Source organism: Physella acuta, unplaced genomic scaffold (assembly GCF_028476545.2).
Source record: "Physella acuta isolate Inbredline_101_S28 unplaced genomic scaffold, ASM2847654v3 ptg000255l, whole genome shotgun sequence".
NCBI classification, from domain to species: domain Eukaryota; kingdom Metazoa; phylum Mollusca; class Gastropoda; family Physidae; genus Physella; species Physella acuta.
This window is the reverse complement of record NW_026731774.1, coordinates 370,756-393,125: the sequence shown is the minus strand read 5'-3', so window position 1 is coordinate 393,125 and position 22,370 is coordinate 370,756. Positions and strand designations below refer to the sequence as shown.

Here is a 22,370-nt window from a genome sequence, read left to right as displayed (position 1 = left end):
GAAAACTTTTATCTCTCCCTGGCTAACCAGACATGAATTAACGCGAGAAAGAACGATAAACTTACAAGTTCTATAAGCATGCCAAAACTGAGCCAGATGTAAAGAAGGTAAGTGCCATAAAATCCGTTTTGAAATGACCCTCTGTTTTCCACATAAAATACAAAGATTATATAGGGAAATACGACTGGTCAGTTTTGACCCATTTTCCGATTTTTCCCGGACATGGCGAGTTTTTTGTGACACCCCAAGGCATTCTCCTACCACATAACAAAATATCAAGGGGGGTCGTCGGAGGAATTTTTTTTTCGTAATAGAGCTCATATAAAGAGAATTTCACTCGCGGTCACTTTTTAGCCCTCGTCGAGGGCTTTGAGTGTAACCGACAGTTTTCCCTAAAGGTCAAGCCATTTACCTATAAGCATGCCAAAACTGAGCCAGATGTAAAGAGGGTAAGTGCCATAAAATCCGTTTTGAAATGACCCTCTGTTTTCCCCATAAAATACAAAGATTATATAGGGAAATACGACTGGTCAGTTTTGACCCATTTCCCGATTTTTCCCGGACATGGCGAGTTTTTTGTGACACCCCAAGGCGTTCTCCTACCACCTCACAAAATATCAAGGGGGGTCGTCGGAGGAATTTTTTTTCCGTAATATAGCCCATATAAGGCGCCGGTCAGTCAAGGTCAGTTTTGACCCCCGCTCCTTAGACTTTTTGCCGAACCGTCACCGGCCCTCGTGTTCTATCGCCATAAGGCACCTTAGTGCCAAATTTGACGCGCCTGCGGCGCCGGGAAGTGCCTTATCGGGCACCCGACCACTTTGCTTTATATATATAGATATTCACAAATTCTTAGCTTAACAATGTGGCCAATTTAACAACAAACTTACCATTGTAAAATTTAACATTTTAACAATTGAAAAGCATTTTTTTAATCTTTTATAGTTACATTGATTATTTAACAAATACCTCTTAAGGTCATGAAATAGAATAAACTACGCTATCTGCCACATGAACCGACAGGTTCAAAACTTCTTAACAATGTCTGTAACCTCTTAAAGAAAAAAAAAAAACGTGTTATATCTCTTTGTTTTGAGGGATATGATTGTTTGTGACTTCATATATAGGTCTTTGTATCTGTATTAGAAGATCGGAATTTTTATTCTAAATACACCGATTGTGAATATTTTGTTTAATCGCTCATATCGTCTTTTTCCTCGTTTAAGCTATCTTGCTTTTCTTTTTGGATTTGTTTCTATAGCCATTGTCAATACAAGAACAAACTACAAGGCTGCAGTTGTTTGATTTTAGAGTTTTCTTACCTAGATGAGTTCCTGTTCCCAGTTACAGAGCCCAGAGGCCTCAGGAGGCTGGGGCGGTATCAATGCATCGATACCTCAGTTTCATTGCTCGATTGTTTTGAAAATAATTCCCAACAAGTATAAACTTATTTATCTAGCATTTTTGTAAATATTCGGCATACGTTTATTTTTAAATTGTATACTTTAAAACAAAAGCAATAAGAATGAATTCTTTTATTTTACATAATTATTTTAAATAATAGGCAAAGTTTTGTGGGGGGGTTTTAAATTTAAAAATCAAATTAAAAGAAAAGTTTTGTTGCAAACACAACAGCCAATAAATTATATTGATTAATAAATATCTTAATGGAAAATAAGAATGTATCTGTTTGTTATGTGCTTACTATTGTAACTATATCTAATATATCTTAACCACTACAAAAAGCAACTGTATTAGTATTGATTTTATTTACATTTCAGTCATATTTAGTTTATTTTTCAAGCAATACATTACACTTAAATATACTAATAACTAATTACAATTAAAATAAAATGCACAAAATGGGTATTTTATATGTTGATAAAACAATGACAATCCTAAAATGTGGAGGTACGATGAAACTGAAAAAAAAAACATGTGTTATTTGTAATCTTAAGATAGTACCAGTTTTAAAAAACCCATGTAAACTAAAATAAAATATACATGAGAAATCATTAAAATTAATACAAATACTCTACCAAATGAAACGTTGTGAAATATAAATCTTTAAACAACTTATACAAGTGCTAAAAATTCAGATCAAACAACAATAATCGATATGCTAAATATAAATATAAAGTTCAGAATTTCTGAATACTAAAACATATTGTGTTATTTATACATTTGGTTAATAGTTTAAAAGCTTGTCATAGAACGCTGTAATCGTTTTTGTATGACATTAACACACTATCGTTGTTTCTGAATTTTTATTTATTCATAATTTTATCCATTATTATTTGTTTAGTATCTTTATGGCATTTTTTTTAGTGTGTTTTCATTTCTGCCGCCCCAGAATTCTTTTTGAAGTTGTCAAGATCTTCCTTTAATTCTTTGATAGACCTCTGCAGGCCAACAGCAAGTAGTAGGGCTGCAGCCCTAGCATTGGTTGTTTTCAGTTCGTTGTAAATCGAATCTGCTTCTATTTGTAATTCATGGATACATTTCATTGAAAGATCAAGATTCTCAAAATTAATATCAATATCTATCAAGCCCTCTGTAATAAAACACATTCTTTCAAATACCGTTCCTTTAAAAAAAGGTTTACTCAAATACCCCATACCATCAATCATCATTATAAGTTTTTCTACCTGTATTTCGTTTTCCCTTTCATCTCTAAAGTTGTTGTTAAACAAGATAGAACGGGAACCACATTCTTGAATCAAAGTTTGAATTTCGGGTTCAGCTTTTCTTGCCAACCACATTTCAAAGCTTAAATTCTCTTCCACAACTTCTTCCTCAGTTTCAAAAATGTCGCCACCGGTGAATAAAAGTATTCCGTTATGTCTCATAAAAGCCTCACCAAAAGTTTCTTGTACAATTTCAAGTGTCTGTATGTCTTCAGCAGTAATCTGGTTGTTGTATTTCATTACGATGACTATAGCATCGTAACGATAATTATCCATTGCCTTTGCCATCCGAAGTAGATGTTTGTTATAACCTTCTTGTTTCGGTCTTGTATCACACAACCCTGGGGTGTCCACAACTTGAATTTCTATTCCCTTATACATTGAGCTCATCGCAATGGTATGTGATGTTGCTGGCGATACCCCGTTCGATATTCTAAAAGCATCTTTGTTTTGTAAAATAGTGTTCCCTGTTGAGCTTTTACCTTGTCCAATTTTTCCAACTAGCAGAATGTTAATGAAGGGCATCTTTCTGAAATGAAAAAAAAAACACATTGCAACAATGGGAAATCTAGTTTCTAATAACTTCAATGTTTTAAAATTTATAAAAATGTTTTTAAAATACTAACATAAGATACACATTTTACATTAAAATCACTAATGCATATTTTGTATTCCTATAACGAAGCACAAAATAGTGCTTAATTATTTATTAACTTTAAAATAATTTACATATTTTCACAAATAACTATAATTTATTATCATTTATATTGACGATTAAAAAAACCATCTCTACCAGTTTAGTGTAGCTCCCAGCTGTGTGAATCGCTTACACTGCGACAATGTTATCTAGCAATAACCAGTCCAGCTTTTTAACTGTGTGATCGTCCCGGAACTGGCAAGTTCGACGCCTTGTCACATGGTGGCTGCTATGGAGACATTGTAAACAAAGGGCTGTAAGTATAGCAGTCAGGCGTATCCTGGTGTATTGTATTTGTGATTTATTTTCAACCACATGTAGCGCAACGGTGTTTAAAATTTATGCTCAATGTAAAAAAGGATGTTTATAAATAGCATTATAACGTTATTTATCTCTTGTTTGCAAAAAAGCCACATGAATATATGCACAAACAAAGCTGATTGCTCTTCATTCACCAAGAAACGTCGTCATGTTTAGAAGACACAGTTTAAAAAAAAACTAAAATGTACAGCCTCAGTGTTACATTATGTTTGTTCATGTCGGTGTAACAATTTCAATCTTTTGTTTTACTCTATTTATTTTAAATATACCGGTTCTTCTTGTTTTGTTATAAGCTTTGATTTAACCTAACCTACTCTGTCGTTCGTTTGTCTTTTGTCTTTGTCATGGGTCTAAACTTGCAAATGTCATCCACTTTTACCATATTGATTACTCCAAAATTAAACAACTGCTGCCTTGTAGTTTGTTCTTGGTTGGACAAAGGCTATGGAAGCAAATCCAAAAAGAAAAGCAGGCTGAAATCGGAGTCAATGGCCTCAATGGCGCATAACAAGTTGACACGTAACGCTTAATTGTGTTGGAGGCGTGGTCGAGTCGGCAAAAAGCTCATGGTTGATAAATTCGAACAAAGTCTCGAGATCAAAACCCACTGGCAGATAAATCTCGATCCCCTTCCACACTAATAATTAAGAACGAAGAAGAAGAAGAAGAAGATTACTTTTTTACTTGTCACGTTGGTGGAGACCTTGTAACATAGTAATATGATATTAACGTCGACTTTATTTTATATATTATTTGGTTTTAAGTTAATGAAATGTTTTTATATAAATAACTAAAGTTTTCTCTCTACTACACACAACTTTGTTCATTTTGTGCACATGTATTTCTAGGTACGCCATTTGATTTACTAAAACAAAAAAGTGTTAAATAAAATCAAGTAATTACAAACGTATATATGCAAGCTTTTACATGTGTTCACTAAAACAACAAAACAAAAGATTTTCTTCAATTATTTAGTTCGTCACCACTATTTATATAATGGCCGAAAAATATGTAGGTCTCTGAAACATACAGAAAATCTATATTTATAACTACAATTTTAGTTAGTTAACTTTTACTGCTGTTTAGCTAAGTAAACTATGTAAATGGTTTTCGATCATAACATTTGACATTTTGGCCTTGACCAGGATCACCAAAGTGAAATCAATTACAGATTTAGTAGTAATCAGTGTTTCTTCCAGACCTTTTTCTCGGGGGGGGGGGGGGGGGGGGTACTTGAAATTTTCGGCGGGCGGACGGCGGACACTGTTAAAAGTATATTTTTTCTATATAAATTCCATTTCGTTCTGGGGGCGGTAGACTTTTTTCGGGGGGGGGGGGGGGGGAAGCCTCCCCGACGAGAAGCCTAGAAGAAACTCTGGTAGTAATAAAATCAAACAAATAGTACCAAAACAATCTTCGCAAAATGTATAAGAATGTATGAGAATGGTAAATGAAACAAAATAATACAAAACGTAGAATTTTATAATAACTAGGTTTCAAATAACGTAACATGACGTCAGAAAAAGGTAACCCACTGTTGCAATACATATAATGTAGTATTTACATTATTTCCTATAATGGTTTATTTTATAATACTAAGGGAAATTACAAAAAATAAATTTAAATTAATTACGACGCAAACAGCTAGTCCGCACGAACAAAATCCGATCGCAAATGTATGAGTAGGGTATGTATCTTGACCGCCGTGGGGTTTGATAGAACCCATGTTAAGTACCATTACAGTAAACCATAAATACACGTCATCTAATAGAGTACTTCATCCTAAGGACAGATCATTCAATGGGAAAGCACCAAGAAATTATAATTATATTATATCTACGTTTTAACCATTTGCGTCCCCTGGCGTTGTAATTGGCTATCAAGCTTAATGGAGATGGTAATATTATAAGTATTATTTCAACGAACGCTCTGAGATTACTTGATATAATTACCAGTGTATTTTTGTGTAAAGTATCTTACTTGTTTTTCATCTTTTTAAGTTTTAAAACACATTTCTTTACATTTGAATAGTGATTCTAGTTATGTTCATGCTTTTTACATAATAATACTCTAATTTACAATGTACTAAATACCACGGAGAGTAACCGAACCACATTTCTCAAACTTGACCTGACATTTGAGTTATAAATAGAAATACTAAGACTGTATGTAAGATTAAATAAGTAGAATAAAAGATTGTTCTATACAATATATAGTATATAATATGTATACCGTAATATAACTAGAAACATTTTTCAATTAACAACAATATGTAACAACGAAATACATTGCATGAACATTCACATACGGGGAAGGAATCTATAGATTCATTATACAATTATATTCTTTATTATTTTAGGTTTATAATTAATACGTTCAGAATCAGTAACAATTAATTTTAAGTAGTATATAGTAACTGTAATAGATATACACATAATAATATTCAATGTTCTATCTTCAAATAATGTTGGTTACTTTTATGAAAGAAATGAAATAAATTTTCAAACTAAAATAGAAAACAAGTAAAAAGCTAATTGTAGTGATTACTATCTGCAATGCTAAAAATAAAAAATTTAAATAAAAATTAAAAACAAAACGTATTTAGACAAACAATACAATAATTTGATTTTTTTTTTCGAAATATTAATTCCTTGTTTACAAATGTAAAAGATCCATTAACGATGAATGTAATCACAAAATAATTATTTTCTTTTAATTTGCGAAATGTGAATTCCAAAATAATAAAACGCTTTTTAAGACATTGTCAAAATTACTAAAACTGCAAAGATAGAAACTGTGAAGAAAGATATAAGTGGATTATTAAACCTTGATAAGAAATTAGCGAATAATAACATTTGCTTAATAATAATAGTGAAGTACAAAAAAAGAAAAAAAAATGTGCACTGAAGATTTTTCATCGAAGTCATTAAATTTCCGGTAAAATCTTCAAGCCGACTCGGCACACTCCGCTCCCTGTGCGTCCCGAGTAAGCGCCGCCATCCACCACCCCGTTGATGCCAAGGTAAAGGTCATAGTTGACCGAACCCTCACACTGCCACTGACCTTTCAGGCCGTACAGGCCAGGGCTGGAGAAGTAGTTGGCCGTGGTGACGTCATCGTCAAAGATCCAGGTCACGTGACTGTCACCGGCAACCAGTGTCACACGTTTGCTGTTAAACAAAGGCGGAACGGACTATTTATAGTCTCATCAGCTTGTGGATAAAAATAGCATTAGTATGATGTCTAGATAAATAATGGGAATAACTAAGTCAGTCATGAGTTCTAATTAAAGAGTTGCTCACTGTTGTTTTTAATTGAACTAAGTAAACAGAGTTTAAATTATAATGTGTCAAGTGTAGGTCTACTCCAATAGGAGTGAAGCAAAATAAACTTTTTAGCTTTTTTTTGTTTAATCTACCTTTGTTGTTTACCATCCAACTTATATACACAAACTTCATCTTCTTCTTCGTTCTAAATTTTTGGTGTTGGAAGGGATCGAGCTTTATCTGCAGAGGATTTGAACTCGAGACTATTTCGAATGTATCAACCATGAGCATTTCTGCCGACTCGACCATGCTTCCATCACATGTAAGGATACGTGTCAACTGGTTATACGCCATTGAGGCCATTGACTCCGATTTCAGCCTGCTTTTCTTTTTGGATTTGCTTTCATAGCCTGTGTCCAACCAAGAGCAAACTATAAAACAGCAGTTGTTTGATTTTGGAGTTGTCTCTCCTAGAATAGTGGCTGTCCTCAGCTAACGAGCCTCTTCTGCCCGAGGGTTCAAACTCGAGACCATTAGCAACCATGAGCTTTACCGACTCGACCACGCCGACCCCAACACAAACTTGATATCACGAATCAAAATAAAAAAAATCATTAAAGTTTGTATTACAGTTAATGTCTGATAAATGAGTGAATACTTTTTTTCACAGTCGCTATCAATTATTTTGTGTTGCAATGTTTCTGTGTGAAATATATGAATTACTTATTCGTAACTGTCGTCACTAAGACATATAGACTACAAAGTAGAGTTTCGAGGATTGGATGTAAATGAAAACAAGGGTTTGTTTAAAAAATGTATCACCGTGAGCACTTAAAACTTAAGGGTAAGTTGGGGGAGGGGGGAGTGAAGGTGGCAAATATGCTCCAGCTCTCCAGGCCTTCACCCCTTACCCCTACCTTCAAAAGATGCATGAAAGAAGCTTAGTGGCTTCACTAGGTTGTATAACTTAAGGTGTCAACAACCCCTTGCATTTTTTTAATCTTTTCAGTTCCCCCCCCCTCCCGTTTTATATTTTCAACTAGATATAACATTGTTTTATCATTACATTTTACACGTTTATTTTTTTTCTTGGTGTCGCCCATCTTTATCACTCCTTCCCCCTTTTCCCATCCCTACCCCGTTTAAGAAAGCGCACCTCTCGATATTACTCTAGCTCTATTGCTGAAAGAGATAGAGCCCTACATAAAAGATACGTGTGCCTGCGTTTAAATACTCGAAGCTTTTAATTATCAGCTTGTGTCTGTGTATTATTTTTATACCGTGCTTTGTAGCGAATGACATATCACCAAAATAAAATTACTTAATTGCCAAATATGTGTACTTGTGTTTCCATGTCATTGTTTAAATTGCCTGTTATCGCGGATGTTTTCCATAATCTACACTAACACAAAGTTTCCTTACGTAAATTTGTTGGGCAAGCTAAAGGCCAGTCCACTGCCGCCGTTATCGCTGTAGTAGGCCGACATGAATCCGTCTAAGCCTTGTACCTCAGCGTCTGAGGCCTGTGTCATCGCGTCTCCAGCTAGATTTAAAGTACAATAGATGACATAAGCTTTGTGTCATATAGTCTTCAGCTAGATTAAAAGTACAGTTGATGACATAAGCTTTGTGTCATCGAGTCTCCAGCTAGATTTAAAGTACAATAGATGACATACGCTTTGTGTCATTGAGTCTCCAGCTAGATTTAAAGTACAATAGAGGACATAAGCTTTGTGTCATTGAGTCTCCAGCTAGATTAAAAGTACAATAGATGACATAAGCTTTGTGTCATCAAGTCTCCAGCTAGATTTAAAGTACAATAGATGACATAAGCTTTGTGTCATATAGTCTTCAACTAGAACAAACGTGCAATAGATGACAAGAACTTTATGGTATCAAGTAACCAGCTAGAACAAAAGTGCAAACGATGCTTAAAACACATCAAATGTGCTGTGTGAACTTATCAGCTATAAAATAGGGAAATTAATGTTTACAATGTAAATTGTGTGTCATGGATAATTTCCAATTTGTAAGGAAAGTAGAAATAATGTTCGAATTTTGTGTTATATAATTTTCATCAATAACGAAACCAGAACTGAAGTTAAACTAAAAACAGGTACATATTTTTATGAGCTTCTTGACTAAATAGCTTAGTGTTAATAATAGTTGTTTTTTTTTTGTTCCAAACAAAAATCAAATCATTCAAGCTAAAAAATATAGTTTACAAAAATATTGGAATAGAATATGGTTTCACCAAAGTCTTATGTTGATTTTTTTTTTATTAACCTTAACATCTCTCCGCATAAAATATAATGTGATTAATATAATTTAAAAAATCTCATAAAAACCGTTGTCACCTTACCGTAGCCGTTGTTGGTGTCTGAGTCCCCCAGGTCAAAAAGCCAGCCTGTGGGGGACGTCATTTCCATGTCGACCAGCACCCGCTTCTTCCGTACATCATCCTTTGACAGCATTATTTTGAGAACCCCTGGAAATATTACCAACATGTAGAACATAAGAACGTAAATTGTATTTCTATACAAAGCATTCACATATTGTTTGCTAGTAATTTCAAGCTAAATGTAATAATTATTGCTGAGAATAAGGAGTAAAAAATTAAAAAGTAAACTATATACATTCTCAACATGTAAAGAGATCCAAGGGAAAGCAACGCAAGGGTCGACCCTTGAAGAAAATACGCAGCGTGCTACAGGAGGCCGAAAGAATAGGAAGCAAAGAGGATAGCTGAAAGCTTGGAAAGAGGCTGTGTTCTGCAAGAAACGAAAAGAAAAAATGAGGATGTTTTGATTTTCAGAGAAATTTTATAAGATAACTACAGGATATATATATATATATATATATATATATATATATATATATATATATATATATATATATATATATATATGCATGTGTGTGTTTATGTGTATTTGTATGTATGAGCATATGTTTGTGTGGCCTTCTATGTAAATGTGCATAACGTATTTTTTCTTTTTTCTGTCGAATGCACATCTGTATCTACCAATTGTACTGCATCCAGACCCAGTAAATGGAATATGCACGGCAACGCTCTCGTTTTCTTTTTTGACACCAGTTTCAAAGTCGAAGAACGCGTCATAGTCGTCTTTGGTAAACTGCTGTTGAGAGTGGATAATACAGTAGGGTTAGGCATAGTTTAGAATAAAATGGTGAAATATGCATTAATCATTTTATTATGAAACAAGAATAAATATTATTGCATTTTTAAAACACAGATTCTTGAGGAAAGGTATTAATGGGTTCCACATTTTAAAAGATATTTACAAAAAAATCTCTTGTATGTTAAGGGGATATGCTATGTTTTTTTCTATTTTTTACAGTTTAAGATCTAAAGCCTTTTGAATACTTTTATCATATTTGGCATATAAAAGTAAGTATTAAACAGCAAAAAAAAGGTCGAAAACAATTTTGGTTGTCATGGAAACCCAAAAAACCTCCGCCATTTTGAATTTTTCGGTACTTTTAAAAATACTAAGGCTTTTTTATTTATGCACCTATAGCAATCAAATTTAAACTGCTTATATTTCAGTATATATTAAAACTTTTGTCACGACAACTTTTTGAAATAATTACTAGTAAGAATTTTACTTTTCTAAAAAATCGTACCCTTTTTAGTATTCAATAATTTCTAAATGTGCATGTTAATTACCAAATACTTTTTTTCTATGAAAGCAATCACAACTCCCTCGTGACAAAAGTTGTATTTTCGCATCAAGAACATTTACTGAAAATATGGTTGGCATTGTTTAATAAATGAAAAAGTAGTAGGCTTTTTAGTGTTAAAAACCTGCGAACTGAGAAAAACCGCCAAAAGTAACGAAAACTAGGTCAGGAAAGTACCATATCTGTGTAAACTGCAAGCCGATTGTGAGCTTTGGGTGCTTCCGAGATCTAGGAAATTAAGTTTATTAAATACATGAGAAATCCAGCTTTCCAATGATGTCAAATACAATATAATGACGGATATAAAACTTTTCATAGAGAGCTTGTAAGATTGGGAAAAATTGATTATTTTTTAATTAATAGGGTCATAAAAATCGTAATTCAAACACATAAAATATTTTTTTCTCTTTAAAGTTATTATTTTCTTTATACAAAAATGGACAAAGTATCCAAAAGGGCAAGAAACCCATCATGACCAAAAACAAGAAATTTTGTGATTTTTCCCCGCGCATATCCCCTTAAATGTTTGTTTTGTTTTTTTGTTTTTTTTTAAAGAGTGTTCGACAGCGATTATTGATTGAAATTATTATTTAAGGAAATTAAATTAAATGCTTTTTCATGTTTAATATAATATCCTTGTTCACTTGTAATAGTACCTACCTTAGCTGAGGTTACCAGAAACACTATTGCCAATATAACGATCTTAACCACTAGCAAAATCTCCATGGTTTCCTACGTTTACTGATCCAGTGCGGCAAACAGTCGTTTATATAACATGTGTCGTGTTCCTGCTGCCAAAATGTTTATATGCATTCATGTTTCATCTACGTAATTATTACACTAATTATTTTTACTTCCCAGAGCAAAACCAAAAAACACGCACAAAGGAAAACAATCGAAAACACAATACAAACACAAGTCAAACACACACAAACGCAAACTCAGTTAAAAATTCAAACACACAGCAAAACGCAAATGCAAACACAAACCCAACCACTTTATCAAATTACGCTTTCCCGGACGTCCGCGCCGAGAGAGAGACTTCCACATTATCTAATGTATCCACCTCTTTGAATAACACAAAAAATATACTGATTTTAAGAGATCATACAAAAGAAGAAAAAAAACAATAAAATTCTGCGCCCACTTATTAGGAAATAATATAAATAATCTTAACATTAATCAACTTTAACTAGCGATAGATACGCGTTTCATGTGAATTCTATAGGCCTATATTTTTGCTGTTTTACTTTTTTTTTAATTATAAAATATATATTGTCAAAATGTGATTTACTACACGATATTGATGACAAACCAAATAAATAACTAAACAGCTTAACATTCGACACATTTGAATTACCCCCATAGGCTTCCAAAACCTATTTAAAAAATTAAAACCAAATTATGTACATTATTGGTCACCTCAACACCATATTAAGAGCACACACTGATTCAGAGACTTAAATGATTTCGTTAAAACCCCGACTGTTAAATGATCATTGTGTTGTTTTTTTAATAATTTGTATTAGTTTGATCGAGAAACATAATATTATAAAAAAAATCCGCATTTTTAAGTTCTCCATATACCACTAAAAATACAGATAACATAGCCTTCGAACATGCGGACAGAGACAGAGAGAGAGAGAAAGGGAGAAATGCGAAGATTGGGGTTCATATAATAGGATTATGAGCCTTAACATATAATAATTAATACGGTATGAATAAAAAAAACAAAATCAACTTTAATCAATATTTAGCTTGATTAGAATTTTGTTTTTAAATTACCTCCCATGACATAACAATTTAACATTTGAATTGATTAGTTTTATTCGACACCACTTTTATTAATATGAATCCATTTTTTCTAGGACTATAAGCGAAAATATTATTTGACATTGATCCGTTTAATATGTTTTGGCAATGTATGTGTATATAATATATTTTTTTATGTTCTTTGTTTACGTATGCACTAAAAACTTTGCCGAGTATAAAAAGATTTATTGCCTTTTGAAAATAGCCTACTACACAATCCTTGGTACAGCGCTTGAAGCTAAACACGCCCCCCACCGCCCCATTTCTACCCACCGCTGAAAAAAAGTGTGAAGATCCAATGAGCCAATGATTACCAATGTTCATTCAACCGTGATTAACACATACGTGTAGATAGGGTCTAGTACAGGTGAATGCTTATCAGCTATCCCTTCTAGTATTTACATAAGCTGCTAGCAAATCCTACACGGATAGATGGGCATACACATTAACACATTATGTGTCGTTTACAGTCCGATGAATGCATTTAAACCTATCACAGCAAGCTGTATTAAGATTATACACTGTTGGTTGAATAGCGAGAAGGGGATGAAGGGGATGGACTTAGTACATTCTTTAATCTGACAGACTTGTCCATTGTTTTAGCTTAGTATAAATCGCACTAAACAGTGTTTCATAGTATTCCAATGACAATCAACAGTATATTTCTTGGCAAAGTTTCAATTATTAAACTTTGCGTTATTGTATAATTTTAAAACAACAAATAGAAGAGTGTATGCAAATAATGTAAACAAACGAAGACAGGCGATTGTTTTGTTTATCTAGAAACAATATGGCTGCCTCGCACACCTGGTCAATTGCAACCAATCGTGGATTATTTTGATTTACGTTGGCTGTAGAGGTTGGAAACGATCAGGTTAGATAGCTACATGGTGTTACTATTAGAATTAGTGTTAAACCCATACTAGTAGAAATATTTTAACCTGTCAAAAACATGTGTTGTGTTTGGCCTTAATAGCAACGTATATATCTAACCGGTTATTAATACTGCTAGATGTAGCATTGTTTTTTCGATAGTTAGCAAGTCTGCGTCATTGTGTAATACATTCTTTCACATCTTAACCCCCCTCCCTTCTTGTTAGTATTTATTAATTTGCACTTAAAGATAATTAAACTCTAATTTATCATTAATTCAAGTGGAAAAAGTATTTTTCTTCTATTTTTTGTTCACTTGTTTACCTTGGTGTCGATCCCTCAAAAGTTTCACCCTGGTGCCGTACTCACCTACCCCCCCCCCAATTGCCTTCCCCCTTATGACGCATCTGCCGGTAGTCCCATTTTGTAATTAAACTGATTTCCATCTATCATAGTTCTACCCGTGGTCTTAAGTCCTGTTGCCGCTAAGCTGTCGTTTGTCAATTCACAACGCAAAATGTTCGTAACGTAACTTCAAAGGAAGTAAATGAAATAAATCGTATAGTAATATAAAGTGTAAGCGGTAGCTTACTAAATATGTCAGCTATAAATATAGACATTTATTATGCTGTAGTTTTTAATGCGGTAATTTAGTTTTACCTCTAATTTTGACTGATGAAAGACATTACTTATCTTAACTTTGTGACTTTTAGAAAAGAAGAAAATATTTCCACATGCACTAACACATAGAGAACCCTGCCTTACCTGTAAAATTTACCTATATCAGGACTGTCGATATCGTCTGCCAAGAAGTAGGTCACACTGTTGCACGACGGGTATTGCTTATGACGACAGGGAATTCCCCTTCACATCTTGGCACTAGTCACATAAATATTTCAATCTATTTCAGGACTATAAATAGCCCCGATCCTGACACTGTGTATCATACTAGTCTTTTTTACTTTCTCGTATATACGCAGTATAGAGAAAGTCTTGTAATCGTGCAAAAAAAATCGAGATTTTTACAAATCTCGACGTTTTACACCTCACTGATACGGAAAAACATAATTTTTCAATCTTGTCCGTATGTCTGTGTGTCTGTGTGTGTATCTGTCTGTCTGTCTGTCTGTGTGTGTGTCCGTGTGTAAACACGATAACTTGAGTACCGTTACAGCTAGGTTGATGAAATTTCATATATAAGTATTTTTTCAACATCGTAGATCCGTATCAACTTTTGAGCGATTTCCGATAACCGGAAGTGGTACTTTTCTTACTTTGACTTTTTCAAAAACCAATAACTTGAGTACTATTTCAGATATTCTATTTTTAAAACTTTAAGTATTTAAAATGGATTAAAAATCATGTCTGTAGCACGAGTTCCCATCCCCTGTTATTTTATATAAGAATACTAGCCGTCCCGGCCAGGCTCTGCTCTGGCTTCTGTGAAAAACCTTTCTGTTAAAGACCATTACCTGTGTGTTTATTAATCATCAAAAACCCGGCATTGCCCACCCAAACCACAACCAACGAAAACCAAAACAACAAAACGCAAACATAACGCTAACACAATTACAAATACAAACGAAAACAAAAACCTAACAACAAACCCAACCACAACCACAAACACCAATACGAACACAAAGAAAAAAAACGAAAAAGCAAACGAAAACAAACCAAATCCAAACGCAAAGCGAAATTATGCACCATAGCGCTCACAGGAAAGCCCAGAGCGCCAAATTGAACCCTGGTGGGGCGCCGGCGGACGCGCCTGTTTCAATTTAATGAACAATTATAATACTCCAAACTGAACCGTAAAATACTTACAACATTTGCACTTGATCAATCCCCGCTAATTATGTAATTATTATTTTTTTCCCAACACCAAAACAAAGTAATAAAAAGTAAATTCTTTTCCACTAATGCAATGTTTTATAAAGGGAAGTAATTGTGTTTTCCTAATTTATCAAAGGGAAGTAAGTGCTAAAGGACTAAATATAAATAATTTTCAGACATAATGAAAATTTTTGTAAAAGATGATATATTTTTTAAATTGTGTTTAATGAACATGCCGACAATTATTACTATCAGCTTCAAAAATGAAAATTATTTCCCAACACTTTCAATAGTAATTTTTTAACTCATAAATTTGAGCACGATAATAATCTAACACTAAAATCCATGGAAGTATGTCCACGACAAACAAACTTATTACATGTTACATACAGAATTAAGCTTTATATATTAGATTCGAGAAAGTTTAGGGGAGATAACTCCCGGTTTATTTATTTATTATGAGACAAAGGCTAGCAACCATATATAGGTACTAGTGTTTGTTGTTTTTATGTTGTTTTCTTTTTTGCGTGTATTGATGATAGAGAATTATCGATTTACTGAGCAAAATAAAATAAGTTGGAACTAACAAGACTTAATTGAACGTTGGTTTGTCTAACACAGTGGTGTAGGCGGGTGGGGTTAGGGGGGTCATAACCCCCCCCCCCCCCATAGACCCCTCGGTATATATATATATATATAAAGTATGAGGGGGGGTGAAAATCGAAAGTTTGTGGAAGGGGTGCAAATGGAAAGTTTGAAGGGGGGCGGGTGCAAATCGAAAGTTTGAGGGGGGGGGGGGTGCAAATTGAAAGTTTGTCCTCGGGTAAAAATTGGACCCCCCCCCCCCCCCACTTGAGACGATCCTGGCTACGCCACTGGTCTAACATTCAATAGTTTGCGACTATTTTATATATAAATATATATATATATATATATATATATATATATATATATATATATATATATATATATATATATATATATTGTAGAACTGCGGATGTTAATTTGCCGTTTTAGAAATTCTTAACTTACGGTTTTTTGTTCGGGTCCGTCCGCGACTTTTACAATTACCAGTTAGTTTTTCTCTTTAGATAAGATTTACATAGAACACGTGCAGTCATTTTTTACCACATGGTCATGCATTTTTCTGCTTCAATGACACTTTTCGTTTTTCTTATTATTATAGTTTTCCAAAATTAGGTTATTAAATCTTGTCAACACACTTCGATTATGTCCTAATTTTAAATCGCATAATCTAGATAAGCACCAGTATAGTTTAAAATAACAATACAACACTTAGTAAGAAATTATTTGAATTAGAAAAAAATGAAATGGAGCTATTGCATAAACTTGTATGGAAGTAGAATACCTGGCCAACGGAGAGATTAATCATGTTTTGCCATGCTTTTTGTTAATCTCGCTCATTGATGTCGTGAGCAGAGAATGGTAAGTGTAATGTGGAAAGGTGCACGAACCTGTATAGAATAATGTATGCCGTCAACCAGTGGCGTAGCTAGGATTTTTGGGTTCCTATGCAAAAAGTGTAAGTGGGGCCCCTCAGAGGTGTAGTGACCCTTCCCGGCGACCGGGGACAAACTTTCGATTTGCACCTCCCCCCCTTCAGACTGTTGATTTGCACCCCCCCCTCAGACTTTCGATTTGCAGTCCCGCCCCTCAAACTTGCTTAGGCTAGCTTTACGGTAGCTACGCCACTGCCGTCACCATGTCACTCTGTTCGTAGACTGTTCTTATACTATTTCAACTATTCTTTATTGTTTAATTGTCTCAACTCAAAGATGTGGACATATGTAAAATAAAGTTATAATGTTCAGCAAATACGTGTACTGTCATATAGTCGTTCTACATACAGGGAAGGAATCTATATATTCATGATAATACACGGCACGAACATTCTCATACAGGGAATAAATCAATAGATTTGTGATGCAATTATATCTGTTTATTAAATAACGTTAATAATTAAAACACAAAAAATTTGTAAAATTTAATGTTTAGTAGTGTATAGTAAGTTTAATAGATATACAATTCATAATATTTCATGTTTCTGCCTTCTAATAATGTACTTTAATAAAAGAAATGCAACACGTTTTCAAAATAAAATAGAATACAAGTCAAAAACCAATTGTAGTGATTACTATCTGCAATGCTAAAATTAAACGATTAAAATACAAATATAAATATAAAATTCATTTTGATAAAAGCTATTTCTAAAAAGAAAATCAAACGCGAAATCAATTAACAACTTTAAAAAAAAACAACTATAATCTTCTTTGAATAATATATAAAATTACTGTGTTAACAACAAAATAATTTATTTTTTCCAAATATGAATTCCTTGTTTTCACTTTTATAAGATAAATTAAAAATTAATATATCTCAGTGGATAACTAAACATTGATACGTAATGAGCTAGTAATGTCATAAGCTTAATAATAATAGTGAAGTACAAAAAGGAAAGAAAATGTGTTCTGAAGACTCTCAGTTGATATGCATTAAATTTCCGGTAAAATCTTCAAGCCGACTCGGCACACTCCGCTCCCTGTGCGTCCCGAGTAAGCGGCGCCATACACCACCCCGTTGATGCCAAGGTAAAGGTCATAGTTGACCGCACCCTCACACTGCCACTGACCTTTCAGGCCGTAGAGGCCAGGGCTTGAGAAGTAGTTGGTCGTGGTGACGTCATCGTCAAATATCCAGGTCACGTGACTGTCACCGGCAACCAGTGTCACACGGTTGCTGTTAAACAAAGGCGGAATGAACTATTAATAGTCTCACCAGCTTGTGGATAAAAATAGCATTAGTATGATGTCCAGAAAAAACAAGGGGAATAACTAAGTCAGTCATGAGCTCAAGTCTAATTAAAGAATTGCCCACCATTGTTTTTAATTGAACGAAGTAAACAGAGTTTAAAATTAATCTGTCATCTGTATACCTACAGGAGTGAGGAAAATAAACATTACAGTTGTTTATGTTTAATATACCTCAGTTGTTTATTATCTTAAATAAAACCACGAACTGTCAAAGATCGTTGTAATCGATGTCACAATGTATAATTAATAACATACATAGCTAATTACTATATGTAAGTCTGATGCAAGAAAGAATAATATTTTTTGTTACCACAGTCGCAGTTAATTATATTGTGTTGCAATATTTACATGTGACGTATGTTAATTAATCTTCATTTCCTTTTTGTTCCCCAAACACATGGGGCCGCCACACAAAAAGGACATTCCACTTTTGTCAATCACCGGCAATCTTTGTGGAAGATTCACATGACAGTCCAACCTCTGTCAGCTGCTTCCCCGCCGTGTGATATATTAACTATTCTCTCGTAACTATAGTAACTAAGAAAAGATGGACTAAAAAGTTGAGATCGAGGATCGGATGTAAAGGAAACCAGGGTTTTTTTCAGGCATAAATGTTAAACTTAAGGTGGGGAGTGCACTCTTAAAATTTCATAGGGTGGTGGGTAGAATTTCGGAACCTGTTTAAAGTATGAACTTTCTATCTATATTTTTTTAGTATTTCGTGGGGGAGAGCAGTAGACGTGCTCCTATCTCCCCCTCGCTCCCCCCCCCCCCCCCATTAAGCGATGCGAGAGAGAAATTCAGTGGCGTTACTAGGTCCTACCATTTCCACCAATTTAGCATTTTCGGATTTAGTCCCTCTTCCCTATTATATTATTATAAACTGCATCAGTCATTGTATCGCAGTGGCGTAGCGAGGTCGGGTGTCACCCGGTGCGGCACGTAATGGTGTCACCCCCCAGAGGCGTAGTGACCCTTCCCGGGGACAAACTTTCAAATTTTCGATTTGCACCTCCCCCCCTTCAAACTTCCGATTTGCGCCCCCCCCCCCCCTCAAACTTTCGATTTGCACCCCCCTTCCTCAAGTTTTTCTCTATATATTTTGCTATTTTTTGCCTTTGTGTCACCTCCCTAAATGGTGTCACCCGGTGCGGTCCGCACCCCCGCCCCCCCCCCCCCCCTTGCTACGCCTCTGTAAAATGTATCGTTAAAATTTACGACTTGTTTCTTTGGTCAAACTGTAACATTGGTTGTTATTTATATTAGTTAATAATTAGATATATTGTTGGGTATATAAGTTGGAAGTTTTTTTTTTTATCAGTAATGTAACTGTTGATAAATAAGAAAAAAATAAAAACGAAACTACACACATATTTAGGGGGAAAGTATAATATTACGACAAGATATTTTAAAAGCTTACTTATTATATATATATATATATATATATATATATATATATATATATATATATATATATATATGTGTGTGTGTGTGTGTGTATATGTGTATGAGGGTGTGTGAGTATATTGTGTATTGTTATCTGTGTCTATGTGATTCATCTATCCGTCGTCTGAATGTATTATGATACTTTGTTTCTACCTTGTCTTTTAGCGCAAAAGTTTTCCATCATTTACATAAAGTTTCCTTACGTAAACTTGTTGGGCAAGCTAAACGCCAGTCCACTGCCGCCGTTATCGCTGTTGTAGGCCGATAAAAATCCGTTTAAGCCTTGTACCTCAGCGTCTGAGCTTTGTGTCATCGAGTCTCCAGCTAGATTAAAATTACAATAGATGACATAAGCTTTGTGTCATATAGTCTTCAGCTAGATTAAAATTACTATAGATGACATAAGCTTTGTGTCATTATAGTCTTCAGCTAGATTAAAATTACAATTGATGACATAAGCTTTGTGTCATCAAGTCTCCAGCTAGATTTAAAGTACAATTGATGACATAAGCTTTGTGTCATTGAATGTCTAGCTAGAGCAAAAGTACAATAGTTGACATAAGCTTTGTGTCATCAAGTCTCCAGCTAGATTTAAAGCACAAAATGCGGCATCAGCTTCAAAGTACAGTCGATGTTTGGATGCATACAATGTTTTCTTGTACGAGCTTTGATACTAACTGTTGTTTTAATTATACACCCAGCTGAATGAATGCCTATTTTTTTTAAAATTGTGAATGATACTTAATAAAATTCTAAAATGACTAAAATGTAATCATGTAATATAATAAAGTAATTTTTAAAATGTTTTTACTTGGTGGCCTATCAAACACTAACTGAAAGAAACTTTTTTCCGTAATTCTACGAATTGTTTTGATAACTTTGGTGATTAAAACCAATAGAAAACTAGTATTATTATTAAATGTAATTCTTTTGAATTGAAATTACTGATAATATTAAACAAGGGAAAAAAATTTCGTGATTTGATTGTACTAAAGTTTTTTTTTTCGGGGTTATTAGATGAGTTGATTTTGTTTATTTTTCCTAATTTACTATAAATAAAAAAAAAGTACATGTTTACAGTGGCTAATTTAAATAAAATAAATCTCACAAAAAATTTACCGTAGCCGTTGTTGGTGTCTGAGTCTCCTAGGTCAAAAAGCCAGCCTGTGGGGGACGTCATTTCCATGTCGACCAACACCCGCTTCTTCTGAACGTCATCCTTTGACAGCATTATTTTGAGAACCCCTGGAAATATTTCCAACATGCAGAACACGACAGTTGGCGTGAATTATATTTCTATACACCCCCTCCTCCCCCCCCCCCAAGAAATGAAATATATATTTATAAAATATATACTTTTAACAGTGTCCACCCCCATGGAAATTTGAAACCGTCCCCCCCCCCTAACATTTCAATTGCGCCTCCCCCCCCCCCCCAGGAGAAAAAAATCTGAAAGAAACACTGTGGCTATGTAGGTGTATTTGTATAACGTATGCACATCTGTATCTACCAACTGTACTGCATCCAGACCCAGTGAATGGAACATGCACGACAACACTCTCGTTTTCTTTCTTGTCACCAGTTTCAAAGTCGTAGAACGCGTCATAGTCGTCTTTGGTAAACTGCTGTTGAGCGAGGATAGCACAGTTGGGTTAGGCATCGTTTAGAATAACATGGTGAAATATGCATGGATTATTTCATTGTGAAACAAGGCGAAATATAATTGCATGATTTAAACACAAATTCAGGAGGAAATAATATAAATGGGTTTTACATTTGAATGATAGTTACACAAAATGTTCTCTTGTAGATTCAATAGGTTAATTTAAGAAAAAAAACATAGAGTGTTCGATAGCGAGTAAAGACTGAAATTATTACTTCAGAAAATTAAGTTAAATATTCTTTCATGTTTAATATAATATCCTTGGCCACTTGCAATAGAACCTACCTTGGCTGAGGCTACCAGAAACACTAGTGCCAGTGTAACGATCTTAACCAGTAGCAAAATCTCCATGGTTTCCCTCGTTCACTGATCCAATGCTGCAAACGGCCGTTTATAAAGCATGTATTGTGTTCCGGTTGTCACTGTTTACATACATACAGGTTTCATCTACGTAATTAAAATTGCACTAATTATTTTTACTTCCCTGATCCTAGGTAAACACAATTATTTTGAGACGCCATTTTTTTAAAAATATTTTAAATATTGTATATGAACGGAAAGGGGGGGGGGGGCAGTGCCTGGGTTTTCTTGGGTTTAAAATAGGATCAGGATTAACAAACAGGAACCAAATAAGTGGACGAAAAAAAAGCATGTTTATTATGAGCATATGAAGAAAAAAAATTAACATTACAGTAAACTTTCTATTTATCGGAATTATGTATAACAATGCGCAGTTTTTAAAGGGAACAACAAGATACTATATGTGTGAGGCAAAAATATCACATTCTCTTTTTTGTGCCCAAGACACACGGGGACGCCCTTAAAATGATCTTGTTTAAATGTAGATATTATATTTAATATAAATTGCAAATAAAAATCTAACCTATTTTTTTTTTAAACTATAACGCTCACACATTTGATAAATGATTTAAAACTAGTGTATTTTAAATTGGATATTATCAATAGTTCAATTTGGCTTTATTAAAGAAGAACTAAAATTCAAACAAAGTAGTGTTAAAAATGAATGTTTAATAGATGTGTAAAATGACCACATGTAAATGATTATAACAAATACAACAAAAAGCATATAATTACTCGTTTTCAAATAAAAATTTCTTGACCTTAGTGTCCAAGAGTTAGTAGTTATGAATGAAATAACGGCGACAAGATCGTTATATTTTTATGGCTATTGAGTAAGAATTAATGTTCTATTACTTCTTTTTCTTCGTTCTTAATTGT

The 22,370-nt window shown here is 33.9% G+C and overlaps 3 protein-coding genes across 5 annotated transcripts; all 3 read right to left on the bottom strand.

Moving 5' to 3' along the window:
* Positions 1-2,010: 2,010 nt before the first annotated feature.
* On the bottom strand, positions 2,011-4,031 carry LOC131938691 (uncharacterized). The gene is made up of 2 exons (XM_059296820.1): positions 3,481-4,031; positions 2,011-3,216 (listed from the first exon to the last, which is right to left on the bottom strand). Exon 2 carries the CDS (start codon positions 3,210-3,212, stop codon positions 2,325-2,327), a length of 888 nt encoding a protein of 295 aa, XP_059152803.1. The 5' UTR covers positions 3,213-3,216; positions 3,481-4,031; the 3' UTR covers positions 2,011-2,324.
* A 2,002-nt stretch (positions 4,032-6,033) lies between these two features.
* Positions 6,034-14,147, bottom strand: LOC131938683 (uncharacterized). Of its 3 annotated transcripts, none has more exons than XM_059296812.1 (6): positions 14,124-14,147; positions 11,334-11,461; positions 9,994-10,108; positions 9,334-9,459; positions 8,394-8,514; positions 6,034-6,875 (listed from the first exon to the last, which is right to left on the bottom strand). In XM_059296812.1, the coding sequence occupies exons 2-6, from the start codon at positions 11,397-11,399 to the stop codon at positions 6,632-6,634; spliced, it is 672 nt and encodes a 223-aa protein (XP_059152795.1). In that variant the 5' UTR covers positions 11,400-11,461; positions 14,124-14,147; the 3' UTR covers positions 6,034-6,631. The 3 variants fall into 3 exon arrangements, with proteins under 3 accessions (XP_059152795.1, XP_059152792.1, XP_059152794.1); XM_059296809.1 differs by lacking the exon at positions 14,124-14,147 and adding an exon at positions 14,019-14,119 and having other exon boundaries at positions 11,334-11,464; XM_059296811.1 differs by lacking the exon at positions 14,124-14,147 and adding an exon at positions 14,019-14,119.
* A 2,989-nt stretch (positions 14,148-17,136) lies between these two features.
* LOC131938684 (uncharacterized) lies at positions 17,137-21,547 on the bottom strand. The gene is made up of 5 exons (XM_059296813.1): positions 21,417-21,547; positions 20,979-21,093; positions 20,588-20,713; positions 19,672-19,792; positions 17,137-17,948 (listed from the first exon to the last, which is right to left on the bottom strand). Exons 1-5 carry the CDS (start codon positions 21,480-21,482, stop codon positions 17,705-17,707), a joined length of 672 nt encoding a protein of 223 aa, XP_059152796.1. The 5' UTR covers positions 21,483-21,547; the 3' UTR covers positions 17,137-17,704.
* Between the last annotated feature and the right edge of the window lie 823 nt (positions 21,548-22,370).